The sequence below is a fragment of the Diadema antillarum genome, unplaced genomic scaffold (genome assembly GCF_040938485.1).
Source record: "Diadema antillarum isolate AM-2024a unplaced genomic scaffold, OU_Dant_1.0 seq00001833_RagTag, whole genome shotgun sequence".
Classification (NCBI taxonomy): domain Eukaryota; kingdom Metazoa; phylum Echinodermata; class Echinoidea; order Diadematoida; family Diadematidae; genus Diadema; species Diadema antillarum.
The window spans coordinates 113,515-137,532 of NW_027272506.1; the positions used below are offsets into that span (position 1 = coordinate 113,515).

General features: G+C 38.5%; 2 protein-coding genes across 2 annotated transcripts in view; both read left to right on the top strand.

Moving 5' to 3' along the window:
• Positions 1–15,536, top strand: part of LOC139712637 (uncharacterized) — a 95,175-nt gene extending 79,639 nt beyond the window's left edge. The window contains exons 23-34 of the mRNA XM_071624446.1: positions 335–388; positions 1,923–1,976; positions 3,408–3,551; positions 4,901–4,954; positions 6,586–6,639; positions 8,206–8,292; positions 9,675–9,782; positions 10,917–11,024; positions 11,988–12,149; positions 13,776–13,829; positions 14,362–14,415; positions 15,456–15,536. Coding sequence (XP_071480547.1) covers positions 335–388; positions 1,923–1,976; positions 3,408–3,551; positions 4,901–4,954; positions 6,586–6,639; positions 8,206–8,292; positions 9,675–9,782; positions 10,917–11,024; positions 11,988–12,149; positions 13,776–13,829; positions 14,362–14,415; positions 15,456–15,536 — 1,014 coding nt within the window. The remainder of the gene's footprint in view (positions 1–334; positions 389–1,922; positions 1,977–3,407; positions 3,552–4,900; positions 4,955–6,585; positions 6,640–8,205; positions 8,293–9,674; positions 9,783–10,916; positions 11,025–11,987; positions 12,150–13,775; positions 13,830–14,361; positions 14,416–15,455) is intronic.
• Positions 15,537–20,748: 5,212 nt separating this feature from the next.
• Positions 20,749–24,018, top strand: part of LOC139712638 (collagen alpha-1(II) chain-like) — a 30,555-nt gene continuing 27,285 nt past the window's right edge. The window contains exons 1-2 of the mRNA XM_071624447.1: positions 20,749–20,753; positions 23,301–23,405. Of these exons, the coding sequence (XP_071480548.1) occupies positions 20,749–20,753; positions 23,301–23,405 (110 nt within the window). The remainder of the gene's footprint in view (positions 20,754–23,300; positions 23,406–24,018) is intronic.

Consider the following 24,018-nt stretch of genomic DNA (forward strand, 5'->3'; position numbering starts at 1 on the left):
AGATGATATAAAAACAACTGTAGTGACATTGTATCAATTGGGGTTTCTTTTTGGAGCTACTGAACAAGCATTTTTAGGCTTGTCATGATCGAGTGACTTAAAAAAAAAATAGCAAGCCAAATTGTCTGGTACGGTACCCTCCTGTTAGAACATGCAGTGGTTTTTGCGTGAAAAGCTTTTGCTTCTTATGCTAGATGCTTAATGAACAGTTATTCAATCTAAGGTCTTAAATACTGACATGATAGATCTATAACACATGCACAATATCAGTGTGTGTTCCGTATTCTTTGCACATGTCTTAAAACTAGACCCATTTGTTTCCTCTGTTTTGAAGGGTGTTAATGGTGCGAATGCAGAGAGAGGCCCACCAGGACCCCCTGGTCCACAGGTAGGTTTCTAGGTCAGGTGCAGCTTCTTGTCTTTATCCTGCATTGGTAGGAGAGGGAGAATATAATTATAATGACACAAAATGAGACAGGGTGTGATACTAAGGATGTTGAGAAGAAGCAGGACTAAACAAAGATGAGACGGGTTTGGTGATGGTGAAACTTTCAGGAACAGGGGAGGAGACAACATCAAGTAGATCGTGCCAGAACGACAATTAACTCTTCATGTGCCACGTTCGCACATCCGACTCAGTCGACGGCGTGCCAACTTCGCGTATTCTGCTCAAACCCACAAACCCGCCCAAACCCATCGATAAATCCCCAAGTGCCGCAGTACAATGAAAGCTTTTCTTGCGCTTACGTTCATCTCGCATATAGTTTGCATTTTATGTGGTAATTGACTATCAAGCGGTGTTCCCTAACAGATTTGCGTGTAAATTATGAGTTTCTGTCACTGTTCTGTGCGAAAAGTCATGCTTTTACATTAATGTACGTACTAGTCATTTCAAAGAAAAACAGTCATTGATTTGTCGTGTTATTGTCATGAAAGCATAGCTTGGCATCTTCTCTAAAACTTTGCTCACTACATGTCCAGCTTAACAGAAATCTGAAGAAGTTATATAGATTGGAAAAAAAAACAGAATATTTTCTTAGAGCATGACTACATTGGTGTCTCAGAATAATGTGGCAAACAGGAAGTTTCCACCATGGCACATAAAGAGTTAACCCGTTGTGTGCGGCAACATGGTGGGCCCTGTAATAATTCAGTGGGAATTACAAAATCTCAGAGGCAACGGAATAATTTGTCAAGATGGGGAAGGCCGAAGTAGTTCATGACAGAAGAGGTTTGGACAGGACAAGCAGGAACAGAACTAGATTCCCCGAAGTATGCAAATTTGATTGCAAAGGAACTTCGAATTTAAAGGGAGTAGAGTCAAATGTGGAGCACAACTGTGTTCTTTCATTCCTCCCTTTAACCCGTTGAGGATGGGCTGAGTTTACTACAACACGCATTACCCATAGACACTTGCCCGAGTATACTCTGGACTTGTCCTCAACGGGTTAATATGCAGTAATGCATGATAACATGTTGATATGCACAAACAAATGCTGAATACATCTTAAAGCTTTATCTATATCATTGTTGTGCAGGTTGACTTCTCTTTGCCAATGTATCAATGTGAGTGTGATTGTTTTTTGCTGTCAGATTTCTTTTTATGCATTCATGACGTTTTTATAAAATATAGAATATGCAAACCCCTAAAAGAGAACACACCAAGAAATATAAAAGACTTTTGCAAAATGATGTGTCAGAACTTCTACACTAATCTGTGTCCACTAATAGTTTATGTATGTAGCCACTGGCATGTTTAATAACCAGGTCTTTATACCGATGTCCCCCACCCCCCTCCTTAAAAAAATCAAAGAAGAAAAGCACTTTCAGCACTTTATCTTTGGGCACCAATTTCTGGATATGTATCGTAAAATATGCATGATTTGTTGATTGTCTCTGTTCTTTCAATCTCTTCTTTTTAGGGAAGAAAAGGTGACCCAGGGCCAATTGGAGAGAGGGGAGAACCAGGCGAGCCAGTGAGTTGTCAGGATAAATCACTTGGGCATTTTATTCTTTGATCAGAGTTTGCTTGTGTATTTGCTTGGAAGTATTTTCATTCTTTTACATCTAGAAATTAAGTATAGTAAGTAACAAGATCTCAGTGTTTCAGAAGAGCTGCTAAATATTTTATCATTACATTATGATATGTTCGTGATTATCGAGTGTTGGGAAAAATGAAAAAACAAACAAACAAACAAACAAATGTACCCAAACTTGCCAGAAACTGCAGATGCCATGAGCTTCAGCAATGAGGATATTGTGCTCTTTTTGTCCCCGCCGAACGAGTTCGAGCAGGGGACTATGAAACGGGCTCCGTACGTGTGTGTGTCCGTGTGTGTGTCCGTCCGTGTGTCCGTGTGTGCGTCCGTGTGTGATCAAAATGTTCAATTTGCTACTTCTCTGTCATTTATGAGCCGATTTTGATTCTGTTTGCTTTATATGAGAGCACTACATGGGAGCTTTGAAACTTCTACACAGAATTTCAGTTGTGACCTTTGACCTTGACCTTTGACCTATATTGTAAATTTTGCTACAAAGTGCTACTCCTTCGCCATTTCTAACCCGATTTCGATTCCGTTTGCTTTATGTGATGGCACTAGGTGAGGGCTTCAAAACTTCTACACAGAATTTTGACCGTTGACTTCTTTGACCTTTGACCTTGATTTTTTGACCTGTATTGTACATTTTGCTACAAAATGCTACTCCTTCGCCATTTCTAACCCGATTTCGATTCCGTTTGCTTTATGTGATGGCACTAGGTGAGGGCTTCAAAACTGCTACACAGAATTTTGACCGTTGACTTCTTTGACCTTTGACCTTGATTTTTGACCTATATTGTACATTAGCTACAAAATGCTACTCCTTTGCCATTTCTAACCCGATTTCAATTCTGTTTGCTTTATGTGATGGCACTAGTTGAGGGCTTCAAAACTTCTTCACAGAATTTTGACCTTTGACTTCTTTCACCTTTGACCTTGATTTTTGACCTGTATTGTACATTTTGCTACAAAATGCTACTTCCGGTGGGGACATATATTACACACCGCGTAATTTCTACTTTTCCTTGTTTTTTCATTTTTGTGCGAAACATTCATAAAGTGTGACTGGAGTCGGCTTGATTTCAGATATTTAGTTATATCTGTCTTCCTTTTCACAATCATGATAATTTTGTAATATTGTGGATGCTCTACACTGATATAGTGGGAATATCCAGAATTGTTCATATCTGAGGGGCTTTGGTAGCCTTTGACTAATGTAGGGCCTTATCAATTTTGTACTGACTCTTATTTAGTTCTCAAGTGTGATGCTTTACATTTCATATCATTTGTGTATTACTGTAAGATTTCAAGAAAGCTGTAGGCTTGTGGTGTCAAATTTGTCAAATCCTGTTCTTTGCTCGCCGCTAGGGTCCACCAGGGGAAGATGGCGATCCAGGAGATCTTGGACTTCCTGGGCCCCAGGGGCCAGAGGGGCTCATGGGTCCAATTGGCTTTCCAGGACCGCGAGGCGAAATGGGTGAAAAGGGCGAGAGGGGTCCCAATGGAGTGAAGGTTAGGTTAAGACTTGTTCGTCATACGCATTGATACACTTGAAGGAATTTACCATCATATGTGTTGACTTTCAAGATCAACACAGTGAGCATGCATTCTACTACAGAAGTGTTAGTGATGATGTCAGCACCCCCAAAATTTTCCACTGTCCAGAGCTAAGATCTTTACTATCTTTCCTTCTTTTAACATGAAATTATACAGAAAGACCTGTGTGGCCTATACTTTGCATTAAAAGATTGTTGTGTTGTAATAACAAAAACTTAATGACGTAAAGGGGCAGAATTTGTTGTTGCTACATTATCAACCAAAATATGTTTTTAATGATGTGATCTTTTGCAAACATATTGAGATGGTGTCATCATCACCTTATCCATTTACTTGTTCTCAGCCATTATCACTGATTTTATCAAAACATGACATTCATCTTATAACTTCCTTATTTTTGTTGGAACTCTGCCATTTTACTTTGTATTGCTGATTCTACACCATTCTTTAAAGCCAATTTTAACATGGAGTGGCAGTACACTTTTTGTTCTCTCTACAGTGTGGAATTGGTATGAATGCGAAGTGTTGTCATGCTTGGCAGTAAATTACTGTATATGCCATATATTTAGCAAGTCTAAATTTTCACGAAACAGAACTTCCCAATGATTTCGTAAGTCATTAAATTCGCAGTCTTGGAGTACTGTACTGAACGGAGAAATGTATACGTGTACATCACATTCATGTCGGGATCAGAGTCATTGTTTTCGCGTGTCTGTAATTTCGCGAATATCACTAGACTTGCAAAACTCGCAAAAATAAAAGCCTCACGAAATATTTGGAGTAAACAGTAAGTGGTTGTAATTATGAGGCCCTATAGGCTGACATTGTACCCTGCAATTGGGTTCAGAGGATAAAGTGCAGCACACTGACAGCTAAAATGTTTATCATTCAACTTATCATTAATTCATCATGAAACAAATCATTAAATTGTCTGCCTTGATGCCGCTGAACTTATAGCTAAAGGAAATAAATTCTTTAATCACTGAAGAAGCAGACACTGCTGTGTAAATGGGTTTGTTGCAATAATTATGTTTTATATTGAGAAATGTAATTTAAAGCATTAAAAAGCATAATGCACAACCTTTTTTGTAGATTAAAATATCTTTGGTTGTGCCTGTGTTAAGTGAATAGCCATTCACTTGTTCATTAAAGATAGTCTTTTTCACCAGTCTTAATGCTGTTATTTCAGTCGTAGAGCTGTTGAACTTGCATGGGGTATTCTACATGTGGTATTTTGTAGTGGTAGTTTTCTGAGGATTCAAAGCACCATAGATCTTGTCTGGAATGTTGATTTGAATTCACAGGGCTTAGATGGCATTGTTGGGACAACAGGGGATCCAGGAACTAGGGGACTACCTGTGAGTATAGAACACCTCCATCTGGAGCTGCCACCCCATTTGATTCAGGAAACTACTACTTACTCCAGATTTTGTTTCAGAAATGATTCTCTTCAGTGCTTTATTAAAGTATTGTCTAGGATAATGCTGTTAACGTATTTAATCTTAAATGATATTTGATCGGATTCCTCAATTTCAGTTATCCTCAACATTTCAGAGGCAAAGTTTTTCATATGACTGAAATGTGACCCACCGCAACAAAAGGATCCTAAAGTCGCCAACAGCTGAGCCGAGAAAATTGAATTTGAAGTCAGATCATCAAAATCAGTCAAAACGATCGGATTTCTGTTTTTGGCATAATTTTGTAGTCTAATGTATGTATCGTCAATCAGGTGCCGAAATTTTGAAGCTAAATGATCGCTGGAAAGGCAAGAAATTAGCATTTTTCTGGGCCATGATTTTCTGACTTTCAATGGAACAGAAACGTGTCCAAAGATTTGGATTTAGCGCCGCAGATAGACTCTGCCCCTAGTAACGAGGAAGTGATCTTATTGGTCAGTGCATGGCACCTTGGTTACTGATTGGTCGTGCGTAGACTGCTGGCACTAAGCTTGAATGAACATCGCGGAGGTTGCTATAAGTATACCTTCTATTGCCAAGAGGTGAAAACTGTCTTACCTCCCCTTAATCATGATTGTGTTGGAAAGAAAACTTTGAAGGTGGGTTTCTTGAAACGCTGAATTCCTAGACCACTTGACATGGTCTCATAAAATCACCAATATCTCTGCAACCGAGTACTTTTATGAGTCAAGTTCTATATGACATTAAAGCGGAAGAGTAAGGGAATAATGTCATGTCATTTCCAGGAAATCATCCTCTCCCGACTTACGGATCCTTTTGTTGTAACGGGTCACAAATATTTTATCAATTCTGCAGATTGGTGCTGCTGTCTGTCAGGTCTCATTGTACCGTGAATCTGGAGAGATACGTGTAGTGACTTCATGACCTCAGGAGGCCCTATACTGAATGCCAATAACCTGAGAAAACATAAACACACACACACACACACATTCTCGTAAGATGCTTCATTTGGGGATATGATAGTTTGCTCAAGAAAAAATGGGCATATACCATTTTTTATTTCTGAAAAAAAAAAATTGTTTTTTCCTTACGATAAATTGACTAATTGAAAATAAAAACCATAAAAAATAATACATTGTACTTGTGTCATTCTCAACCTTCCCTCTAAGTTTCACCCAAATCCGTTCACAGTTTAGTGAGTTATTGTGCACACGGACGGACAAACAAACAAACCAACGGTAATGAAAACATAACCTCCTCCCTTAGCGGAGGTAAAAAACAATGTTGATAATGAAGACGAGAAGTGACGAGTGAACGGAGCCACTAAGCCATACGCATAACATTAGAGAAAAAAAATGATATTAAATGTTCCAGCACTTTTACAATCATTGATTGAACAAACGGGTATATGTCCGGTGTTAAATGTAATTCCGGTTTCCTGGAGTGGTTAGGTCCATTTGCGAGAACACATACACACACACACACACACACTTGCACAAAAGATTGCAGTTGTTTTGATGTATTTTTTGTTCTTTGTCTGCTTCAATTATTCCTTCTTTTGTTGTTTGCAGGGCATCGCTGGAGAGGAAGGTAGCGCTGGCTCTGATGGTGATCAAGGGGCAATGGTAAGTCTGCTTGTGAGAGTTAAGGACACAGACAGACAGACAGACAGACAGATTCATAGACAGAAATTGGGTGGGTGGGTGTATGTGTGTGGGTCGGAGTGAGGGAGAGAAGGAGAGAGAAAGTCTTAGACAGACAGATACATAACAGAAATTGGGTTGGTGTGTGTGTGTCAGAGTGAAGGAAAGATACAATAAGGAGGATATGTGTGTGTGTGGGAGAGAGAGAGTTATACAGAGACTAAAAAGGTGTGTGTGTGTGTGTGTCAAAGAAAGTGAGAGGGAGAAATGGGAATAGAGAGATTAAGAAAGTGAGAGATAGATGGTGTGTGTGTGTGTGTGTGTGTGTGTGTGCACTGTAAGTAAATATAGACCAATCGATGTCATTTACTTTACTGTTGTTTTCTATGTATCCCAATCAATAAAATGAATATGTACTTTGGATGTGTTTACTGATTGCACATTTGGCTGTCACACTTACAATGTGTTCATTGCGATTTGCTTTTAAAAACAAAAGAAAGAAGAAGAGTCAAATCAGAAATAAATATAGCTGGAAAAAAGATTGAAACAGAGTTACAAAGAAACAGGGAGAAAGAAAAAAAATGATCAAGGCACATAGGTATTATGTGTATGTTTTTGAATTTTTTTAAGATGGACGAAAAGCAGAGAGATGATTTGAATAAAGAATGAGGGAAAGTTATTACAGTAAAAGGAGAATGTACTTATGTATGTGTGTGTGCATGCGGTGTTTGTACATTCGTGAAAAAAATTGGAACATGAAAGGCAGGGCTGAACAGAGAGTAATAGTTCAGAGTCTTGCTATTAACCCTCTAGCCGCTGAAAATTTCTTGCGATGTCAACATCTGATTGCTGAAAGAAACCACAAAAACACATCATGCTTTACTGGAGGATTAGGATGATAAAAGGATTATAAGAACAAGCAAAGAAACATGCAATGTTTTCACACAGCCACATACACACAGGTTGAAAAGGGCAACTAGGGTGGTTCAGGTAATTCAGATTGCAAAGGGTTAAAGGTTTCACACATTGCTACCTCATTAGAGCTAATCAATATGACACTTTAATGTGCTCTTGATGTGATTGTGATGTAATCAAAAACTGCTGCACTTTCACTTTTGAAGTTTTGGACATGTTCAAAACTTGGTAGCAGCACTTCACACTTCAGAAAAGCTTAAGATACTATGGAAAAGATTTGAAGCGATTTGCCAGTTTTTAAGGATCATATCAGAATCACCGTCTAGTGAGATGGGGGTATTTGATGTTCATTTCAAACTTTTTTTAATACTGTAATTCATTTATGCTTTACCCTTTCTGTCCCAGGTAAGTTAATATGCACAAAATTCATACACATACCTATGGACAGAAAATTGATGCCGCATGCAGTGGGTCAATGTTATCAATAATCAATGACCACATACTTGTATGAAAGGATGCAGAGACTAAAACGTATTCAGGATATGTGATATAAATGTTAGCAGAGCTGCACTGTGTTACATCTCAGCAGGACCTCGAATAATCCTGAACAATTGTGTGTTTCCACTTTTCCAGGGCCTCCGTGGAAGAAGGGGAAGGCGTGGAGCAGTCGGCTCTAAGGGAATCAAGGGCACGTATGGGGGCAACGGAACCCTGGGTCTGGTTGGCAGATCGGGAGGAAGGGTGATATGTTTCCCTTACTTCTTTCCCATGTATTGTCTTTGCCAGCAAATTTAAGAAAGAGTAATTAGGTGGAATAAATGATAATGTGAAGAACATTTTCTTTATATATTCATTGCCTTTGTAGAGTATATAACCACCACCATATAAAGCGTCATTTTTAAACAAAGCAATATTTTCTGAATATGAATTCCAGATTGTGCTGTTTTTATACCTGTTAAAGCAGGGATGAGTTGAATTTACAAAAATCTGTCCATTTGATTCTGAGCAGTTCTGTTTTGTATGTTGTTTGTGTGTTTGTTTGTTTTTATTTTGAGTTAAACCTCTATATAAAGACCATCTGTCTGTCAGTGCTGTAGGAGAGAATTAAACACTCATTCCAGTAAATTCCAGTGGCGATTTGTGAAAGCTTCATGCTGTGAAAAAAGGGCTGTCTGCTCCAAGGCACAAAAGTTTCATGCCACAAATATTTCTGGCCTTACAGTAACTATCTTATGTGTTTTGGTTGTCTTTCTGTACATCTACTGTTAAAGTGGTTTCTTTCGCGGTGGTTTTATTTTCGTGCTTTTCACGCTTTGAGGTTAAACCGCGAATTTAACGTCACGCAAAAATGTTTTGAAAAGTCGCGCGAAATTAACCACGCAAGGAAATGTTTTGAACTCGCCGCTTGTTACAACGCTGTATTATTGCGCACATGCACACACGAAGATTTCGCGCATTGAGTGTATTGATGGTCAACACACACACAGCGATACCGCGCAATGTACTCGTAGGTACAAGCATGTTACAAAGTACTCGAGAGACAGGATTTCAGGTAAGCCTGCATTTAATTTTGATTTCTATGTAATAAATAAAAGAATAATGGGACTATAGTTTGGGTTTTCATGTGCAAAATAAAACAGTTTTCGCCGACTGTGAATTCACAGATTTTGCCAACCGCGAATTTAAACACATGCGAAAAAGTCGGCACCGATGGAAACCACGAAAGTATCTGTACGCGAAAGAAACCACTTTTACAGTATTTCTTGCTGCTGGGATGGATGTAAAATGTACTTTATATTCATCCTACAAACTAGTAGCTTTGATGTGAGGAAAATGATTCTAAAAATGAGAATTCTGACACAGAGAATTACAAACTTTAAAATTAAATTCTTCTTTTTTTTTAAAAAAAGATCACTTTCGTATATGAATCAAATATGATTCATCACCTGGAATGACAGAGACTGATAACCTGTTTCATTTGATGTGAGGCTTTTTTTTTCAATGATGAATCCTTTCTATGTGAAACTTTCTCTTCTGGATGAGCCGAGTGTCTGCAATGAGAGTTGAGGTAACATTTGCTTTGTGATTTCTCCTTGTCTCAGGGTCTCCTTGGCTTGAGGGGCATGCGGGGCGAGCCAGGGGATAAGGGGGAGAAGGGGAATTTGGGACCCATTGGGCCACTGGGAGAAATGGGTGAAAGGGGCCCCAGGGTAGGTACATCTACCACCACCACCATGCTGTGAAGTGTTAAAGGTCCTGTTTACCCTTGGGGGCGGTGATTTAAAAAAATGTTCAACATATCACATTTGATGCATATGTGTAGGTCAGTTGTATCACAAAATATCCTACCACATACAATTTTTGCAGTAAAGCCTAAAATATAAGGATGAGATATCACTGTTTTTCTCAATAAACCGTAACTGTAGACGGTTTAGTCTGGAATCAATTTTATTATAACTATTGTTCACATTTTGTATACTTAACAGTACTTAACATCGATTATAGTGATTCAGATTTTTAGATTGGTTGTTTCTCTCCCTAACTCACATTTTAGAACTATTTTGAAGCATCAATGCTGAGTTTTTATTTCATCTGCAAATGGTAAATTATGCCTTTAAGAGACTTTAACCGTCTGACATACTATATCTTCTCATTCATTTGTGACCTTGTTGAGAAGGGTTATGCATTCAGACATCACTATAGATACTCAAGATAAACATTTCTCCAAAAATTTAAATTTGATTTTGTAGATGCAGAGTAGATAAAGAGATTAGGCCCATTTACACAGCCACTTATATTTGTGATTATTTATGCTGTGAGATGCAAAAACAGTGTTCTCTGTATGCGTGGACATAATAATCACAACTATTATTAAGATTCAATTACGATCCACCGTTAAAAGTGTGACATTTTTGAAATAGTTGTGCTTTTTTCTGAATTGTCACGATTATTTGTGGTGCAAAGTGTGTATGGATGCTCTGCAAAATCGCACCATTTTTTTATATCCCAAAATGCAAGCTTTCACAGGACAGTCGGGTCAAAGTCAGGTCAAACTCTGAGACTCCCCCATGTACAGTTTGGCCGTACTCGTGCAAACCAGTTCGATTTGAGTCACAATTTTTCTTCGTGAATCGGTGTGGGGTAGATTGTGATTTTGTATGTGTGAACCAGAGCGCAAAAAAAAAACTGATTTGAATTGTGGTTTTCAGTGTGTGTTATTGAATGTATTGAGAGTCCGTAGCCGAATCCACTGGTCCACAATGCATCCCACTCTTCTCACATTTCATAGGAAGAATGAGAGTCTGATATATCACATGGTATTGGTTTACTCGATATATCTGCAGGGACTAAGAGGGCCAAGGGGAGAGCTCGGTGCCCCAGGACCAATGGGGAAGAAGGGCTTTCAGGGGTACCCAGGCCCCTACGGACCGGAAGGACCACTGGGACCTAAGGTGAAATATCTTCATTCAGTTGTCTTCATGATGTGCGTACAATGTGAGAAGAAGATGAAAAAAAATATGTGCATCCATGTGTCTCATCTGTGTTTTCTATTCATTATTTGATGACAGTTTGTACGTGACCGTGCATCACAAAACCAACAAAAAGTCGCATCCCTTGATTTTACGCAAGAACTCATAGATAGCTGACATGGGTCAATCAAGTCAATCTTGAGTTTTTCATATTTTCTGAATTAGCTTTTCTTCTTCTACATTATGCTTAAGTTTGGGATCATAAAATGAATGGGAAAGTGTGTCTTCAGCAGTTTTTCTACAACCCCTTTTTATGTAGAGTGTTGTGATCAGGTTTGTCTTAAAGGCCCCTTTCATTTCTTGAAAATCCTTTGCATACTCTTCACTTTCTTTGTTGATATCATTTAATGCAATCTTTCTACAAACATCATGCTTCCACAAGAAAAATAACAAAAACAAAGAGGACGAAATATTATTACAGTGATTGCATAGCATTATTTACACATCTAATATGTGTGTTTTCTTTTATATAGATTTATCTAACCTTACACAAGAATGTTGGATGCCCTGCTACATTATTAAAGACATAAAGATCAATGCAGAATAAAAGCACACAGCTTGTTATGTGTCGCATCATATCACAATTTGTTGATCCCGCTGAAAATATTGTTCTGTTTGTCATCTCTGTCATGTGATTCTTTCTCTTTCTCCTCCTCCTCCTGCTCCTCTTCCTCCTCCTTGTTCTTCTAAGCCTTATATAGTTATCTTTTCCATTTTCTTCTTCTTTTTTTTGGTCATCATTGCCATTATCATTCTATTCTTCTTCCAGTAGTATGGTCATAATAATAGAGTTTACCCGAGCATCAAAGATGATTATGTCATAATGAATACTGACTTTTGTTTTCCGCATTGTTATGCATATGTCCGATGTTTGCATTTGTGAAGGGCAGGACGGGGCCAGAGGGCTATGAGGGCTACCCTGGGCCACAAGGTCCCCCAGGCTATCCTGGGCCCCCTGGACCAGAGGGCCCCAAGGGTGACATGGGAATAGGGGGAAGCGAGGGCGACCAAGGAGAGCAAGGACCAAAAGGAGAGAAGGGGACTCCCGTGAGTATACAACCATTCTTTTTCTCCTTCTCTCTATCTCTCTATCTCTCTGTCTTCTCTTTCTTCATTGATTTGACTCCTCAAGTGAGAAACTGACATTTCTGTATTTTATTCCATATCTTGTTAGCATGATTTTTATCAGTTTGTGCTAGCATTTCAGAATATGACATAAAAAACTGACAACATGTAAAAATATCTCCAAATCACAAACTGATCCATAGATTGGTAACACATTTAAGTCCATTTATTACAGTTCATGCTGCTCTGTCAGGTTGTCACTTTTTGGACCTTTTTTTTTTCTTGCTTTATGCAAATCTAACAAATTTCACCAGTTCCATCAAATCTTTTTTTTTTCAATTTATGAGATTCAAAAGAATTCAGAGTAATAAGTTGCCAATTTGTTCTCGACATGGAGGTAATTTCGGCTGCAAAATCACCCCAGAAGTTATGATATGAATGAGGTCGCCCCTCTTCTGCTCAGTTTGTTGAGATATCCTTAATACTACCTCATTAAAGCTTTAGTTACTGTGTTGGTGCATCTCATTATTTTGGAAGGCTTGCTTAATGTAACACAGAATACGGCATGAGATCCTTTTTATGCCTCCGCCACGAAGTGTCGCCGGAGGCATTATTGAGACTAGCATTGACTTGGCAAGTTCCAGCTGCAGAATCATTTTGAAACGACTTTCCTTTTGTGATTGGACTATAAGAAACTGTCTGATGGTTTCTAATGGTATGATATGCTTCACCATTGGATATTAGACCCATTAAAATCAGTCATATTCTAAAGAACCATTAAAAATTCTTCAGTTGTTTAACTCTTTATGTGCCACGTTCACACGTCCGACTCAGTCGACGGCGTGCCAACTTCGCATATTCTGCTCAACACACAAAGCCGTTTAAACCGATCGATAAATCGCTAATCCCGTGGTACAATGAAAGCGTTTCTCGTGCTTTTGTTCCTCTCCTCTACGGCTTGCATTCTATGTGGTGATTGACTATCAAGCGGTGTTCCCGACTAGATTTGCGTGTACATTCTAAGTATCTGTTACGGTTTTATGTGCAAAAGTCACGCCTTTACAGTGATGTAGCAACTGGTCATTCAAAAGAAAAATTGAAAATGGATTTGTCATACAATTTATATCGAAGCAAAGTTTGGCATTCCTCTTTAGCTTTGCTCACCATTGTGTCCACCTTAACAGAAAATTGAAGAAGTTATACAAATTGGAAAAACCGAATTCATTCTCAAAGCATGACTACCTTCGTGTCTCATAATAATGTGGCACACAGGGGATTCCACCATGGCACATAAAGAGTTAAATGGTATAATCTGCTTCAACATTAGATATATTTAGACCTATGAAATAAACAGGTTGGCTGCTGGACTGAAGGAATTGCGTAATGGTGTAACAGTGGTGCATAATTGTATAACGATTTTTCAATTGGTGATGTAAATTTCTGAAGGTGTCATGTTAGACCAGTCAGATAGTCAAAAAACCTTTAGATGCCTAATGGAACTGTCAGAATACTTTGTATGATGTCTCGTGGTTTCTAATCGATTTCCACCCTGGTGGGGGCTTGGTGCTAATCTCACTTCTCACTCCTGCTATTGATGATGTCATGAAGGGAGAAGTTGGAGACCCTGGAGCCCAAGGCGCATCGGGACCAGATGGTTACAAGGTAAAAGTTCAATGCACTTTGTGTGCCTGTACTAAAGCCCCAGATGCTCATCTGTGTGCTTGTTCCAGTTTTGTGATTGTTGTTGCCATGGTGACAAGTGAACCTTTGGCAGTACTTCGTATGTCAATTGATCTTGGTATTTAACACAGGTGTAATGATTTTTTTTAACCCAGTTGAAGACGAGTCCAGAGTATACTCAGGCAGCTGTCTATGGGAAATGCGTGTTGTAGCAAAATCAAACCATCCTAAATGGGTTAATGGACTACATGATATGGGCAAAGTTCAAGGGATTATGACATAGAGATCCATGGCAGAAAATTTGCATTCGGGGTAACATTTTGAGAAATGTGGAAAGAGATTCCGTCAAGTTTGATAGCTGTTGTTATATCATACTAGTCATTCACTGGTTCGGTTCATTGGTGTATGTATACACTGTATGTGTGTATGTGTGTGTCTTTTGTATTTTATATAGTTTTGAATTGTAGAGTACAATATGCTCATAGAAGTCTTGTTGATTTTCCTTTTCACTCAGGGAAATACAGGAGATATTGGAGCCCCAGGAAGACCAGGCGCTCTAGGACTGAGGGTAAGATTTTGTGTCATCCTGAAATTAGCTGAATGTATGAATATTGGGTTCATGTGGCTGTACAAATGTCATGGCTCTCATCCATATACTGTATAAACTTGTACAGAAGGGATTACCAAGGTAATATGAGTAAACTATCAATTTCAGGAGCATGTGGTTGTTTGAATGCATTCTGTTTCTCTGTTTTCTATATTGTCTTTGCTGCATTTCCCTTTTTTTCGTGTGTGTATGCTTGTGTGTGAACGTGAATGTAAACATGAATTATATGGATGTACAAGTATTAGTATAATGGATAAGCAGTATAAATGTACATATATGCAAGTAAACTTATAGATATGTAGATTAATAGATAGATGGAAGCTGGAAGACAATGCTTTTTGAATACAAAATGCATAAGTCTGCCTTAAAAGTTGTGTACACTCTTATTTCTGCGGCGTCAAAAATAACTCGGAAAGTGTGAAATGTGACTTGGAAATGGCGCCAGCTGGGAGTCAACTCCTTCCGAGTGAAAGCTACTCGGACTTCTGAGTCAAATGATTTCACTCGGATTCCTACTCACGTTCCGAGTTATTTCTGTGGCATCAAATTAACTCGGAAAGTGTCAAATTTGACTCGGAAATGGGGTCAGTTAGGTGCAATCTATTCCAGCAAAATGACAGGGATTTCCGAATCAAAAGATCACAATTTCACTCTGATACGGTGCCATTTCCCGCATTGTAAGTAACCCATTTTGGTGTAGTAATGACTCGGATTTGGTGTGCACTTTTCTAGAGGTATGCGGAATGGAGGAATACATAGGAGTTTTCATCGGTGAGTACCCACCTTATTCACAACACTCATATATATAATTGCCTGAAACATGGTCTAAACAGTCAGTTTTATTTAGGGCAAAATGAACTTTCGACACGGACACATTGACTGGTAATGGTGACTGACTGTTGAGACCATGTTTCAGGCAATTATTTATATGAGTGTTGTGAATGAGGTGGGAACTCACCGATGAAAACTCCTATGTATTCCTCCATTCCGCATTCCTCTAGAAAAGTGCACACCAAATTGTCCATATTGAAGACAAAAAGTTGCAAGACATCTTGCGGCCGCGGCAGATCGTCGAGAAATGACGCTTTTTTTTCTCGGGGGTACTATGTCACATAGGACACATGACATGTTTTGTCCAATTTTAGCGTGCGTATGTCATGTACACTGTGCTGGGTATTTCTGATGTGACTCTGCGCAGGTGTAAAAAGTCCGATAACCAAAATGATAACTCGGATTTGAGTCAGAAGTACACGGTTGGTGTTAAATTTACACAGATCAGAGTGAAAATTTTTTTACTCGGATTCAGAGTTGAAATTTTGACTCGGCAGAAATAATAGTGTATCCTATTTATTTGTTTGTCTTTTCTTTCTGTGCATTGTAATGCTTGAAAGTCTATGGTCATGTGAAAAATAAGTTTATACTCTTGGGTCAACCCCCTGATTTTGACCTTTGACCCTTTTTATTCAATCTCATGCTAACCTTTGACCCTTTTCATCAATTCTATGTTAACCTCTGACCCTTTTTAATTCAATTCCAAGGTATCATTTGACTTTTTTTATCAATTCCATGCTTTCCTTTGACCTTTTTAATCAATTTAATGCTAACCATCGACCCTTCTTATCAATTTCATGCTAACCTTTGACCCTTTTTATCAATTCTGTGTGCAGAGCAGGAAGAGAGGTGGCAAGGGAGAGAAAGGGGAGAAGGGTGACAAAGGCAGACAGGGGCGGACTGGAGCAATTGGTTACCCAGGGCGACGAGGAACAAGGGGCTTATTGGTTAGTATTATGTGAAGGCTTTATCAGGAGCTATTATGGAATCGACCAGAGTGAGAAAGATATTTGATAGGAAGTAGAAAAAAAATGAGAACAGAGTATCAGGTTCTCTGTTATACACTCAAGCTCCAAGTATGTGCAGCCACATAATTATGAAAAAAAAAATGATAATAATGATTGGTATGAGAGATAATTGACAATGCCTTATTGCATGTATGGTAGTATCAACATATTGTAAAATAACCATATATTGGGCACTTTGTCAAAGTTAACCTACAATGTTCAGGTCAAATGCCTGAAGTCCTGATTTTACTGTAGAGTTTAAGTCAAGTACTGAACAAATTTTTACTCACAGTATTGTTAGCACCATCAGTCATGCATGAACAGTGTATCAGCACAGGGACTTTTCAAATCTTTGATTTTCTGTCTGTTCATGTGCTGGGAGAAATTGTAACTTGTGCACTATTCCTGCTGAACATATAAATTGCTAAACAACTTAGTCATTTTGACCAGTGAAACTGTGACATTCATCCATTTGCTTTAAATGCGAAGAGTGTATTTATAAACTTCTTGGAATAGACTTTCTGTGGGTTGGTAGCAATTTGGCCACCCACTGCCGGTAGCAAAAGTATGCAGTGCAAAGACATAAGTTATAAAGAAGTTTGGGCAGGTTTGGAAGACCCTCTTTGCCACTAATGCTGGGGCTAATCTGGATTGACTCTCGTCTCATGTGATGGTCCTCTACTAGCTTCTCTTACAATGACTACAGTGAGCAGACCTTTACAGAGGCTAGTCACTTTTCAAAAGTCTAAATAGAAGGTTCCCGTCCCTCACCCTCTTCTACAAGGTGCACCATTTCTTTGCATTTGTTATTCAAAATCCATCGCACACTACACAACTTTGCCACAATTCACTGATCATACGACATAAATACTGGAAGTTTGGTGTCACCAGCCATGGCAGTTTCCAGGTGTGTGACTGGGTCGCAGTGCCAGTCACGGATATTTGACAATTGAGTCAAATTTTCACTGTCGGTCGTGGACTTTCAGCAAATCATGCCACGGTACTTAATCCAGTACAGTCGTAAGCCAGCTGTGTACCTTAATCTGATGGCATAGTGTGCAGTATTCAGTCCCGTGACTAATCGTATGACCGATTTGCCTCCTTTGGGCTTTATTTGCCGAAATCCTTTGTGCAATGTTACCCAAAGTCTTCAATCTAGACAACTTAAGGCAAAGTGATCTTATTTTCTGGAGGCAGGGACTGCGAGGCTTTCGAGGTCGTCGGGGGCAAAAGGGGACCCCCGGAGTCAAGGGTGAAAAGGGACAGGTGGGCTTTGACGGCGCAAAAGGTGAAAAAGGAGAAATTGTAAGTAAAACCATTTTCACATAAATATTTCTGCCTTGTATTGTCTTCCACTTAAGTTTTATCTTTCCATTCAGATATGACTGTGTGTCAAAAAAGCAAAGAACTCAGATTAATAATAATAATATTAATATCTACAATCTCTCCTCTCTGTCTCTCTATCTCTTTCTATTTATCTTTATTTATGTCTATCTATCTATCTCTACCTATCCATCTATCTATCTATCCATCTCTATCTATCTATCTATCTATCTATCTATCTATCTATCTATCTATCTATCTATCTATCTGTCTGTCTATATCTATCTATCTCCATATATGTGACCAGCTACAACAAAAGGCTCCTAAAGTCACTGACGGCTGAGCCGAGAAAATCGAGTTTGAAGTCACATCATCAAAATTGGTCAAAACAATCGGATTTCTGTTTTTGGCATAATTTTGTATTCTAATGTTTTGTCTATCATCTGCCAAAATTTTGAAGCTAAATGATTAAAGGAAAGGGAAGAAATCAGCGTTTTTCTGGGCCATGATTTTCTGACTTTCAACGTAACAGAAACGTGTCCGAAGATTTGGATTTAGCGCGGCAGCTAGACTCCGCCCCTAGCAACGAGGGAGTGATCTTATTGATCAGTGCGTGTCATCCTGATTAGTGATTGGTCGTGCGTACACCGCTTGCACTAAGCTTGAATGAACATCGCGGAAGTCGCTAGGAGCGTGCCTTCTATTGTCAAGCGGTGAAAACTGTCTCGCCTCCCCCTGATCATGATAGCGTCGGAATGAGAACTTTGAAGGCGTTTTTCTCGAAACTCTGATTTCCTCAACCACTTGACATGCGCTTATAAAATCATTGATATCTCCGCAACCGAGTACTTTTATGTGTTGTGCTATATATGAAATTAAAGTAGAAGAGTAAGGGAATAATGTCATGCCATTTTCAGAAAATTGTGACCCGCTACAACAAAAGGATCCTAAAGTCGGTGACGGGCGAGACAATCATGGCCCAGAAAAATGCTATTTTCAGGCCTTCCCTTTGATCATTTAGCTTTGAAATTTCGGCAGATGATAGAAAATACATTAGACCACAAAATTATGTTAAAAACAGAAATCCAAACGTTTTGACAGATTTTGGTGATTTGACTTCAAACTTGATTTTCTCGGCTCACCCGTCAGCGACTTTAGGATCCTTTTGTCACAATTGTCCTCCCCCGATTGTCCTCCCCCGATTTTCGGATCCTTTTGTTGTAGCGGGTCACATATGTCTATCTATCTATCTATCTATCTATCTATCTATCTATCTATCTCTATGTCTATCTGTCTATGTCTATCTGTCATTCTATCTATCTATATATGTCTATCTCTATCTATCTATCTCTATCTATGTCTATCTATCTATCTATATCTATCTATCTATCTATCTATCTATCTCTCTCTCTATCTATATGTCTGTCTATCTATCTATATCTATCTCTATCTATTAATCTATCTATCTGTCTATCTCTATTTATCTATCTCTTTTTATCTCTATCTATCTATCTCTATATATCTATCTATGTATCTATATATCTCTATCTATCTGTCTATCTCTATCTCTATCTATATATCTATCTATCTGTCTATCTCTATCTATTTATGTCTATCTATCTAGGTATTATGTATCTATTTATCTATGTATTGTGTATCTATCTATCTATGTATCTATTTGTCTCTCTCTCTCTCTCTCCCTATCTATCTATCTATCTATCTATCTACCTATCTACCTATCTATCTATCTTCATGTCTTTCTATCTATCTATCTGTCTATCTATCTATCTGTTTATCTAACTATCTCTATTTTTCTCTATCTCTATTTTTCTTGCGCTGAGTGCGTATAGTTTTGCTTACATTTTCATTTCTCTAACTTTCTGCCCCAAAGGGCCTTCAGGGACCACGTGGCCCACGTGGTCCAAGAGGGAACGCTAGCCATGGAGAGGATGGAAGGGATGGGACACCTGGAATTGATGGACTCAAAGGAGAGAAGGTGGGTTAACCCTAAAAGGGCCGGGGGGGGCGTAATCCGCCCCCCTCGACGTTTCGCGCTATAATTCTGTAACGCGAGAAGGCCTCGTCGCGAGGCTTCTTGACTTTGTTTGTTCAAGTCTCGCGCAACTTTTGAGACCAAATTTGCGACCTCCGCGCATACTTTTGCAAAGCCACGCCCATTTTTGTAACGGAATGTCGCCCCAAAACGGGCACAATTTTGTGATTTTGTGTACATCTCCTGTGGAAAACAGTACTCTATCATGAAAGTCATAAAAACCCGATTATTTTTACAATTAATCACTTTCATTGATTAGTTTTGTGCTAATTATGGTAGAAAAGTGGTCAGTGACAATTTCCAATGAAAAAACAAATAAAACAAAAGTTGAAAAACATAGAAACACATAGGAAATTCTGAAAACAATAAAATACATAAGAATTGAAATGAGTTTTGGAAGTTTTTGTGATGTACAATTGTTGAATATGCTAAAACAGATTTACAGATAAAAAATTAGACTCTCAATGCTTTTAATTAGGCTAAAATATGATCTTGAGCTTAATTTGCTTAATTAATTAATTAAAATTAGAAATTGATTGTTTAAAAAAATCTTATGACACAATCTTGTAGATTATGACACAGGTCTTACGCTTGCAAAATTTCATCGCGATCGCACCACCCATGGCAGAATCCATCCTCCCCCCCGGTCTGAGCATAGCCAAAAAAGCCCGGCCCCTTTAAGGTTAAGTATTATTCTCTGCTGGATCAAGTAATGTCTTTGCCCTTTGACCTGTCTGGTCATTTGTTGAAGTCAGCTCCATCAACTTGGGGTGCGTTTGAGCGCTCTCCTAAAGCGAACCGAACCGTACTGAACCCGCGCCAGAGGAGCACTCAAACGCTCCTAAAGTGTACCATACCGAACTGAACCAAGCCAAAAGTGGACCACTTCCCAATGTGCTCCAAAAGTGTACCAGAAGTGTACCAAAAGTTTGCATGTGAAGAATGCATGTATCATGGACATAATTATGTCATAATGCAAATAGTTCATTCTCTTTGTTTGGGACATCTGTAAAGTAATCTAAGTGAGCCAGGTGAATGACCCTCTTTCTACAAAATGGGTGATCCCTCTAAGAATAACTCATGAGGTACACTTCTCAACAGAACGCTTGAATGCTCCAAATATATAGCACTGCACAGTATTGTTCACTTTGGTTCGGTTCGATTTGGTTTGCTTATAAGCACTGGAAGGCATCCTTGGTGTTACTTTGTCTGGACCTACCAGGGTAAGGACCAAGTGTGATGTGATATTCCACATTAGAGATCTCTATGCTTTGTGGTCAAAATCCATTCAAAGGCTGATTATTATGAAATTTTTTACTCATTAGGGTTGCTGTAGTCTCATGTATTTCTGAGAAAAACAAAAAAAAAACAAATGAAAAAAGAATGTTGTACTTACCAAAATTTAGAACCACACAGGGACAATTTTCGATTTCTTACTTAGGACCAAAACTTTGGAACACATTGCCACGAGAAATGCGTGAACAAAGCAAAAGATCTACATTTCGTAAATGCCTTGTAGATTTCCTACTCTGATAGATATTATACTGTAACAAGTATGATTAGTTTTCTGTGTTAGAAAATGAATGATGTACATTGTATAAATATTAACAGCCATTTCAACTAACCATGCAATAATTTTTTCTTTTGTGTTTAGCTTTTTAGTATGAAGATCAAGGTGACCAATCTCGACTAGCACTTGTGCTAACTTTTGGTTCCCTTGTTAACAACAACTTTGTAGAATTATGCTACACGTATCATATTTAAATATAAATCTCAAATGTCATCCTTTAATTATGTATTGTAAAGGAGTAATAGATAAGTATTTTTTTTCACATATGTATGTAATTATACAATAATGTTATGATTGAAATGTACATGCTCAATTGTTGTTGCTAATAAAACTTCAAACTTCAAACTTCAAACTTCAAAACAAAACAAAACAAAACAAAACTGTGAGCAAATGTTGTGAAATCCTATTCCAGCCCATCATGTGATGTAGAATTTATTTTACAAGTGTCACAAAGGTATCCAATTTATTGTCCCCGCCGAACGAGTTCGAGCAGGGGACTATGAAACGGGCTCCGTACGTGTGTGTGTCCGTCCGTGTGTCCGTGCGTCCGTGTGTCCGTCCGTGTGTGCGTCCGTGTGTGATCAAAATGTTCAAAATGCTACTCCTTCGCCATTTCTAACCCGATTTTGATTCTGTTTGCTTTATATGATAGCACTACATGGGAGCTTTCAAACTTGTATACAGAATTTCAATTGTGACCTTTGACCTTGACCTTTGACCTATATTGTACATTTTGCTTCAAAATGCTACTCCTTCGCCATTTCTAACCCGATTTTGATTCCGTTTGCTTTATATGATGGCACTAGGTGAGGGCTTCAAAACTTCTACACAGAATTTTGACCTTTGACTTCTTTGACCTTTGACCTTGATTTTTGACCTATATTGTACATTTTGCTACAAAATGCTACTCCTTCGCCATTTGTAACCCGATTTCAATTCCGTTTGCTTTAAGTGATGGCACTAGGTGAGGGCTTCAAAACTTCTACACAGAATTTTGACCTTTGACTTCTTTGACCTTTGACCTTGATTTTTGACCTATATTGTACATTGCCTACAAAATGCTACTCCTTCGCCATTTCTAACCCGATTTCAATTCCGTTTGCTTTATGTGATGGCACTAGGTGAGGGCTTCAAAACTTCTACACAGAATTTTGACCTTTGACTTCTTTGACCTTTGACCTTGATTTTTGACCTATATTGTACATTTTGCTACAAAATGCTACTCCTTTGCCATTTATAACCCGATTTCAATTCCGTCTGCTTTAAGTGATGGCACTAGGTGAGGGCTTCAAAACTTCTACACAGAATTTTGACCTTTGACTTCTTTGACCTTTGACCTTGATTTTTTTACCTATATTGTACATTGGCTACAAAATGCTACTCCTTCGCCATTTCTAACCCGATTTCGATTCCGTTTGCTTTATGTGATGGCACTAGGTGAGGGCTTCAAAACTTCTACATAGAATTTTGACCTTTGACTTCTTTGACCTTTGACCTTCATCTTTTTACCTATATTGTACATTTTGCTACTAAATGCTACTTCCGGCGGGGACATATATTACGCACCGCGTAATTTCTACTTTTCCTTGTTTTTATAAGTATTGAACAGATGCCTCAAGGAATTAGAATTCTACGAAGGATTAATTCACATATCATTGCCAACAGATAAAGACATATAGTATTCTTTGTGGTTGAAAGTGACACAATGTTAAACAGACCCTGTGGTTGACATTCTCTGAAATGTGTCAGATTATGCATGTAAGAGAGAATTTGATACTACGCCGTAAACTACTCCTCTCACACCAAAACCACACTCACAGACACAGCATTTTCCCAGTTGCAAAAAAATTGTAAATCATTCTTTTAACACATTGATGATCCCAACAGTTTGTGAGTTATTGAGGTGTCTTACAATAGCTTTTAATAGTTCGATCATGGTTGTTCCCATGCCTAATAATCAAAATGGCTTCATTACTAATCAATTGTGTTTCTTTCTTTCTTTCTTTTTCTTTCTTTCTTTCTTTCTTTCTTTCTTTCTTTTTTTCTTTTTTCTCTCCACTAGGGAAACATGGGACCTAGGGGAGGAAAAGGGCCACAGGGGCCTCCCGGGCCAGCTGTTCCTGGATCCAAGGGCCCAAGGGGAGAGCGTGGAGAAAGAGGCCCCATGGTTAGTAGAGTTTGGAGGTTTCTACCCCCCTCCCCCCCCCCCCCCCATGACTTCAATCCGTTACCCTTGAGAAATACATCTGTATAAAGCTGAAAAGTTTTTAGAGTTTCTATTTAATTCTGAATAAAATTCAGATGAAATTATCTTTAAGAGTACCAGAGCCTTTCCTATGCCCCCTAAGTTATAGTGAAAACATAGCTCCCATGAGCTTTCAGAACTGTTGATTTTTGCTGAAATTTACACATACATGTATGTATTGGAAATGTGTGAAGTAACACTGTGATACCACAATTTCAGTTGAATAACAACGATAAAAGATATTAGCCAAAAAAGTTTGCTGGAAGTGAATAGTCCCAAATCATAAATTATGTGATCATGGTATTCATTTTTTTTTTATTGATTATTGATGATAACAATTCAGGCCACAGCAGTACTCACTGATCTTCTGACCTGGAGTGAATTGCACAGAACTTGTTGGAAAATACAATTCTCGCTATGGCATGATCAATCATCACATAACATTCTACTTCCCCCATGATATTGAATAGGGAGGGTTCTTCTGGGATAAAAGTTGTGTACTGCAGTTAAAGTTATTCAGTGCTTTTTATCTCAA